Consider the following 9,042-nt stretch of genomic DNA (forward strand, 5'->3'; position numbering starts at 1 on the left):
ACTCTGTGTATGGAGGGGGTGGGAATGATCATTGCCATAAAGATTTGTTCCCTCATTTGAGCTTCTACATCCATAGGCATAGGTCAGGTTTATCAAATTGTATCAGATTGCTCTTTTTTCCCTCTTCTTTCTTCTTCTAGTTGAGCTCTGATCATCCAGTCATTGAAACCAGGTTAAGTGGGTATTATCTGCAAGTGTGGCTGTTCTTGTGCATATGCCTTCTCTTCTTATCAGCTGGATGCTTCACTCTCTACTCTAGTCCTCTGTGGCTATGTCACTGACTCTGGGCCCAAGAGTCCCCAGGTCTTGTCACACTGCTGGCCAACCAGGTCTCCACCCGGATTCACAGGAAACTATTGAACATTGTAGGGCTTAGCTTGCAACTTCATTGCTGTTTTCCCCCTCACTTTCCCTTATTGATGGCGAACGTGGTCACCAATCAGAGCATGTATTCCCATTGAGTCTTAGTCTTGGAAGGGGGTTTGCTCTTGGCTTGATGTCTCCTGGGTGAGCAACTTGCTTGTTAATGTAATCAGTCGGTCTGCCTATATTGTTTTGTATTTTTCCTGTCAGTCTTACTTTCAAGAAGTATCTTCTATTCTTCTAGCCGCTCCAGGCTGGGCTGCTTATCCTTCCAAGTGGAAATTTCCCACCTCTGAAGATTCTGGATGCTGTTCAGCAGCCAATCTTTTATATTATGTTGTATACAGCTAGTATATGAATATGTCTTCTATTAATGTCAGTTTAAAAAAACTATAACATAATACTGTACAAGTATATTAAAGTGTATATGAGAAGTCATTGATTGATAGCATATGACAGTATAATTATGAATTAATTGTATAGAGAGCTCAAAAAGATTGAACTGATTGAAGATCTGTGGTCAATTGATTTTTAGCAAAGAAGCTAAATCCATTCAGTGGGGAAGGAACAGTTTCTTCAGCAAATTATGCTGGCAAAACTGGATTTCCATGTGCGGAAAAAATAAATGAGATATACCTTTCACATCAGACACAGAACAGAACAAGGAAACACTGAATAGTTTAAAATTAGGGAAGGTGTGTATCAGGGTTGTATTCTTTCAACATACTTATTCAATCTGTATGCTGAGCAAATAATCTGGAAGCTGGATCATATGAAGAAAAACATGACATCAGGATTGGAGGAAGATTCATTAACAACCTGAAATAGCCCTTACTTGCTGAAAACAAAAAGGACTTAAAACACTTACTGATGAAGACCAGAGACCACAGCCTTTAGTATGAGTTACACCTCAATGCAAAGAAAAAAATCTTCACCATCACCACTGGACCAACAAATTGCATCCAGATAAATGGAGAAAAGTCTGCAATTACTAAAGACTTCATTTTGCTGGGATCAACCGTCAACACTCATAGAAGCAGTAATCAAGAAACCAAATGCATATTGCATTAGGCAAATCTGATGCATTAGACCTCTTTAAAGTGTTCAAGATCAAATATATAAGTTTGAGGACTAAGGTGCACTTGAGCCAAACCATAGCATTTTCAATAGCCTCATATGCATGTGAAAATTAGACAATAAATAAGATCATTGATGAACTGATATATTTGAGTTATGGTGTTAGAGGAGAATATTAAAAGTACCATGGAGTGCCAAACAAACAAGCAAATTTGTGTTCGGAGAAGTACAGCCAGAATGCTCCTTTGAATCCAAGATGGTGAGAGTTAGTCTCTCATACTTTGGATGTGTTATCAGGAGGGACCAGTCCCTGGAGAAGTACATCATACTTGATAAGTAGAGAGTCGGCAAAAAGAGGAAAACCCCCAGCGAGATGGATTGGCACAGTGGCAGCAGCAATGGGCTCAAGTATAGGAATGGTTGTGAGATTGGCACAGGACCAGGCAGTGTTTTATTCTGTTGTATATAAGGTCTTTTTGAGTCAATACTGACTTGACGGCATCTAACAAAAACAACCACAATTTTTAAAATAATGTGCCCACCACTTAAAGAACAGGAACACACATAACTTGCATAGCACACATAAGAAACTAACAGATGATATGGTTATGCTGTTTGTAAAAACAGGATAACATGTATTATTTATGTTAAACTATAGTAATTAAAAATGAATCAGGCACCTAAATAATAAACATAAAACCATAAATTTCTTGAAAGAATATCTAGGAGCAAAGTTTGGGGAATCTAATTTTTATCAATGATAGAGTAACAGTCACAACAATGAATGCACAAGTAACAGAAAACAAAATAGGTAAATTGTTGTTGGTGTTGTTAGGCATCATCAAGAAGGTTCTGACACATAGTGATCTTATGCAAAACAGAATGAAATACTGATTGGTCCTGTGCTATTCTAAAAATTGTTATGCTTGAGCTCATTGTTGCTGAGGTCTTCCTCTTTTTTGCTCACCCTCCACTTTAACAAACATGATGTCCTTCTCCAGAGAATGATTCCTTCTAACAGCATGTCCAAAGAACAGGAGACAAATTCTCACCATCTTTGCTTCTGGCTATACTTCTTCCAACACAGGTTTGTTTGTTCTTCTAATAGTCCATGGTACTTTTAATACTCTTCTACAAAACCATCACTCAAATGCATCAGTTCTTCTATGATCTTTCTTATTCATTGTCCAATTTTCACATGCATGTGAGACTACTGAAAATACCATGTCTTGGGTCAGGCAAAACTGAGTCCTAAAACTGAGGACGTTAAATTGCTTTTTGGCAATTTAAAGAAGTGTTTTGCAGTAGATTTGTCCAATGAAATATATCATTTGATTTCCTGACTGAGGCTGATTATAGATCCAAGAAAATGGCGTTTATGACAACTTTTTTTGGTTTGTCAGGATGTTATTTGTTGATATCGTTGTGAGGATTTTCATTTATTTTCCACTGAAGTGCAAAAAAGCAGGACTTTTTGCCTGTGTTTTCATTGTTTATAGCTGATGTTTGAGTTGTACCCCTGGTCAGAAAAGATGCTAACCAAATATTAGTTGAATAAATACTTGCTTTATCAGAAAGAATGGCATATTTGGAGTAAGGAGATACCTACTCAAGTCTCAACCAAGGTAATTACCAGAACTAAAAATGTACCTCTTTTTTCTGGCCAGTATATTTTTGTCTTCTTGAACTGTGCTCAGCATAGTTTTTGTTGTTAAGTGCCATCGAGTCAGTTCCAACTTATAGCAACCCTGTATGGGGTTTCCAAAGAGCATCTGGTGGATTTGAACTGCTGACCTTGTGGCTCTCAGTCTAGTGCTTACCCTAGAGCACCACTGCTTAATGGATATTTCTTAATGCCTGATTTAAAGATAAGCCCACAAGAGATGTCTCTTTTTTTTTCAAAGAATCACACTGAAGAGCTCATTTGAATTTTATGTTTCTTACTTTGATATGAAATACAACTAATGAGAAACATCTGAATCCGTTGAGAAACTATAGTTGTTAAAATATAATGCATATTTCTTCTTTTCTTATAGCAAAGATAGACACATGAGCATACCAAAAGAAGTTTAATAAAGTTTGAATACTAATATAGAAACGTAATCAGATGCTACAGAATATGACAGAGAGTTGGAAAAGATTAAACAGTCATACCTCACAATCGAAACCTGTTGTTGGGGTTAGCATGTCCAATGGAGTGAAGTCGGATGGACCTGTTATAACTGAAGCAAATGTCTCCATTAGGGATATAATAGCAATCATATATAGAAATCATATGTGATAGAAGCTGTGCTAAGACATTCTACATGGATTATGTCACTTGTTCCTCACAAGAATCTTGAAGCAGATTCTAAAACTATTGTTATTTTACAAATAAGGAAACTAAGATGTTGAGAAGTAAAGTAGATAAGTGGCAAAGGCAAAATCTGAATTTGGGATTTTTTATTCTAGAGCCCTTGCTTTGAACTACCATTCTATAAACACCTTCATTGTTCCGGTATCAACACAATTGCCTAAGTAGGTAAAAAGACCAATGGTGTCACTATAAATTCCTCAGGTGTTACAAATGATGGCATGACTCTACTGACCTAAACAAAATGGAGTTGGTTTAATCATTAAGCCTCAAGTGAGGACCCTGCAAATGAAGTTTATAGATTAGATAAAATGATCTTATGGTCCTAGATGGAGAATATGACAAGAAGAACAAGATGTGCTTAAACCCACCCAGATAGTTGTCTTAGGAATTAAGCAGCTGAGACCCTAAAGGTAAAATGTTTGAGGAAATTTCTTGATTTATTGTTTCCTTTTCCCAAAGAATGCTATCTTGATGTTAAAATAGATTAAGTGTACATCCAAATGTAACTTACCCTATATAATGTGCCTGCTCTTCATAATGGGCAGGACAGTCTTGAGAAATTATTCTCTCTGTCCTTCAAACTGCTGGCTTTCTGCTAATAAAGTTTGGATTGGATCTCTCCCAGTCTCTATGACTGACTACAGTGAGAGGTGGCAAACCCTCATTTTGGTTTGGCAACATTACTAATGTTAACTTTGCTGAATTTTTAAAAGAAGTGAGTGATGATAATTTCTTTCCCATGGTGAACCCACTCAGATAAGTCAGATAATTCTATAATGTGCTATTTAACCACAGTCTACATGGTGCCATTGCCCACATGAAGATCCCAGTTAGTGGATGAGGTACAAGGGTGATCTGTGGGAAGGGTGGGAAAGGGAAGAAAGATGTGATTGATAAACATATGTGTAAGGCACCTTCTAAAGCTTTTTGTCAGTACTGGAGGCATTTCTAAAATGCTCAGATTGAATATAGAAGGACCAAGATGGAGGGCTGAAATTTCACTAGCTTTAATGCTGTTTCACACTTCATACTGCTTAAAAATTACTGCTATTCTTCTGTAGCTACTGTAACAAATTACTACAGATGTAGTGATTTAAGGACAACATTAATTTATTATCTTGCAATTCTAGAGGTCAGAAGTCCTAAAAATCAAGCTCAGCAAAGCTACATTTCTTCTGAAGACTCTATAGCAGAATACACTTCCTAGCCTTCTCCAGCTTATAGAGGGCATTTGAAGTGTTTGGCACATGGTCTTTACCTTCATCTTCAAAGAGGAGCATAGCATCTTTCTCTCTCCCTCTCTCTTTGTCTTCTCCTTCCCTTCTATCCTGACTTCCATTATCATCTTCAATCTCTGATTCTGACCCTACTGTCATCCTTTTATAAGGACCTCGTGGTTACACTGAACCTACTCAGATAATTCATGATCATTGCCCAAAGTTAAAATCCTTCCTTTAATTACATCTGCCACATCTCTTTCACCATGTAAGGTAGCATATTTACAGATCTAGGGATTAAGGTGACATCTTTGGAGGGTCATTATTCAGTCTACCACAATGCTAAATTAATTCTATAGAAGTTTAACAACATTGATTTTTAAACTTATTGTATAAATTCTAATTTTCAGAATAGATCAAGTAGAACAAAAATTTCCATTCTATGGTGCTATGAATAGTGCTGTTGATATAGCAGACACTGCATCTTCTAGGTACACTCTGTACAACAGAAAAAAACACTGCCCAATCCTGCACCATCTTTATAATTACTGTTACCTTTGAACCCATGGCTGCTGCCACTGTACCAATCCACCTTGCTGAAGATCTTCCTCTTTTTCACTGACCCTGCAACTTTCTAAGAACACAGTCCTTCTCCAGGGATTGGGTCCCTCCTGATCACTTATACTTTTCCTAAAGCAGATTTCTATGTTCTGTGGCAATCCACATTACTTTCAAGAATATTTTCCAACACCATAATTAAAATATATTGATTCTTCTGTAGTCTTCCTTATTTATTACCCTACTTTCACATGCATATGAGTCAATTGAAAATACAATGGCTAGGGTCAGGCACAATTTAGTCCTCAAAGGGTCATCATTGTTATTTAACATTTTAAAGAGATCTTTTGCAGCAGATTAGCCTAATGCAGTATTTCCTTTGCTTTCTTGTCCATGAGCACTGACTGTGAATCTGACCAAAATGAAATCCTTGACAACTTCAATCTTTCCTTTGTTTATCATGATGTTTATTATGATGGTCCAGTTGCGAGGAGGATTTTAATTTTCTTTACACTGGGATGCAATCGATAACAAAGACTATTGTCTTAGATCTTCATCAGTATTTTAAATACTCTTTGCTTCTAGCAAGCAAGGTTTTGTCACCTGCATATCACAGGTTGTTAAAGAGTCTTCCTGCAAACCTAATGCCACATTCTTCTTCATATAATCCTGCTTCTCAGATTATTTGCTCAACATACAGACTGAATGTTGTTGTTGAGTGTCCTCAAATCAGTTATGACCCATAGCAATGCTGTATAGGGTTTCTGAGGAGAGAGTGGTGAGCTTGAACTTCCAACCTTGTTCATGGCAACTTTGCTGTCCAGCACATTAACCCACAGCACCACACCAGGACTCAAATAAGTATCATGAAAGGCTACATCCCTGATACACACCTTTTCTGATTTTAAACCATTCAGTATACCCTTGTCCTGTTTGAACAATTGCCTCTTGTTCTATGTACAGTTTCCTCATGAGCACAATTAAGTGTTCTGGAATACTCATTCTTTGCAATTTTATCCATAGTTTGTTATGACCCACACAATCAAATGCCTCTGCATAGTCAATAAAGCACATATAAATATCTTTCTGGTATTATCCGCTCTCAGTCAAGATCCATCTAACATGAGCAATGATATCCCAATGAGATAAATTGATATGTAATTCAGATGCCACAAAATTCATCATTTAAATTGTGCAACTCAATAGTTGTGGTATATTCACAAGGTTGTGCAACCATCACCACATTCTAAGTTTAGATCATTTTCATCTCTCCCAACAAAACACCATATCCCATGAGCAGTCACTATCCATAACCCCATGCCTCTAATCCTAAGAAACCAGTATCGACTATTTTTTTGGCTTTGTCTATTCTAAATATTGTGACTGACTCTTTTAATATACCATAATGTTTTCAAGAGTCATCCATGTTGTAGCATGTATTGGTATATCATTTCATTGTCAAATAATGCTCTACCCAATTAAAATATTATGTTTTGTTTAGCTATTCATCAGTTGATGGACATTTGCATTGTTTTTGCTTTACCATAAAATGAATAGTGATGCTATTAGCATCTACATAGAGAATTTTGTGCTGATATGTTTTCATTTTTCTTGGGTATATACCCATGAATGGAATTGCTGAGCTATATGGTAACTCTATGCTCTATGTTTAACATTTTGAGGAGCTGCCAAACTGTTTTCCAAAATGTCTGCACCATTTTAAATTCCCAACAACAACAAACGGGAGTGGAATTTCTCCACATTCTTGCCAACACTTTTTAATCTGTCTTTTATTACTAAGGCTATCCTAATGGTGGAAGGGAGTACAGTGGCTCTGTAGGATAAGCCTTGGACTGTGAACCACAAGATCAGTGGTTCAAGTTCACCAACCAATCCAAAGATGAAACTTTCTACACCTGCAAAAATTTACAGCCTAGTAAATACTATACCACATCACTGTGAGTCAGAAACCACTCAATGACACTTGACAACAACCAGTGAGTGTGAAATGTATCACACTGTAGCTTTTCTTTTCTTTTTCTTATGATCAGTGGTGTCCAGCATCTTTTCATGTGCTTTGTTTACCTTCCTTGGAGAAGTATCTATTATGATCCTTTGCCCATTTTAAAATTGTATCTTAGCCTTTGACTGTTGCATTGTAATTGTTCTTACTATATGCTGGATATATCTCTTATCAGATGTATGACTTGCAAATATGTATATTTTATATTCAGTGAATTGTCTTTTCACTTTCATATTGATCTTATTTGCAGCACAAAATTTTTAAGTCAAAATTTTCTTTTGTTTCCTGTGCTTTGAATAACATATCTATGAACCATTGCTCAATACAGGATCACAAAGATTTATTTCTCCACTGTTTTTTAAGAGTTTGATAGCTTTTGCTATTACATTTAAATCTTTGATCCATTTTGTTTATTTTTGTAGATGGTTTGAGAAACTATATGGTCTATAGCTATCCTTTGCATACAGATGTATAATTGTCCAATATAATTTGTTGAAAAGACTATTCTTTCTCCACTGAGTTGTCATGACTCCCTTATTGAAAACCAATTCAAAATGTATGCACTTATTTCTAGCCTCTTACTGCTACCCCACTGATCTATATATCTATGTTTCCATCTGTGCCACAATGTCTTTGTTATTTTAGATTTCCAATAATTTTTGAAATCAGAAAGTTGAACCTTTCACCTTTGTTTTGTTTTTTAATATTATTTTGACTATTATTGGTATCTTGCATTTCTGTATGATTTTTAGGATAATCTTATCAATTTCTACAAAGAAGTTGGATGGGATTTTAATAGAAATTGCATAGAATCTACAGATCAATTTTGAGAGTATAATATTAAGACTTCCAATTCATGAGCAAATTATGTCTCCATTTACTTTGATCTTAATTATTTCAATAATGTCTTATAGTTTTTATAATTCAAGTATTACACTTCTTTTGATAGATAAATCCCTAAGCATTTCACTCATGCTGTTGTAAATGGAATAATTATTTTCATTTCATTTTGGGGATTATTTTTTTTTTTTAGTGCACAAAATTATAATTAATTTTTACATATTGATCTTGTATTCTGTTATCCTTCTGCATTCACTTACTAGTTGTAATAGGTTTTGTTGTTTCTTAGGATATTCTAAATATAACATCATGTTTTCTGAAACAGAAATAGTTTTACTTTCAAAACTATTCTAAAAATAGAAATGGTTTTACTTTTAAAATAGTTTTCTTACCCCTCAGGGTCATTGTTTGGTGCTGTGAGTTTAGCACCAGACTGCAAAGCCGTTTGAACTGCAACGTTGGTGGTTCAAGCTCACCAGCTGCTCCTTGGAAACCCTATGTTGTTGTTGTTAAGTGCCATCGAGTCGGTTCCGACCCATAGCGACCCAGTACAGGGTTTCCGAGGGTGTAAATCTTTACGGGAGTAGAAAGCCTCATCTTTCTCCCGC

At 35.9% G+C, this 9,042-nt stretch overlaps 1 protein-coding gene across 1 annotated transcript in view; it reads right to left on the reverse strand.

Moving 5' to 3' along the window:
• Positions 1-9,042, reverse strand: part of OTOGL (otogelin-like) — a 233,420-nt gene that overhangs the window by 67,322 nt on the left and 157,056 nt on the right. Inside the window, exon 33 of the mRNA XM_006871844.1 lies at positions 3,595-3,653. Within this exon, the coding sequence (XP_006871906.1) occupies positions 3,595-3,653 (59 nt within the window). The remainder of the gene's footprint in view (positions 1-3,594; positions 3,654-9,042) is intronic.

The sequence above is a fragment of the Chrysochloris asiatica genome, unplaced genomic scaffold, assembly GCF_000296735.1.
Source record: "Chrysochloris asiatica unplaced genomic scaffold, ChrAsi1.0 scaffold00175, whole genome shotgun sequence".
Lineage (NCBI taxonomy): Eukaryota > Metazoa > Chordata > Mammalia > Afrosoricida > Chrysochloridae > Chrysochloris > Chrysochloris asiatica.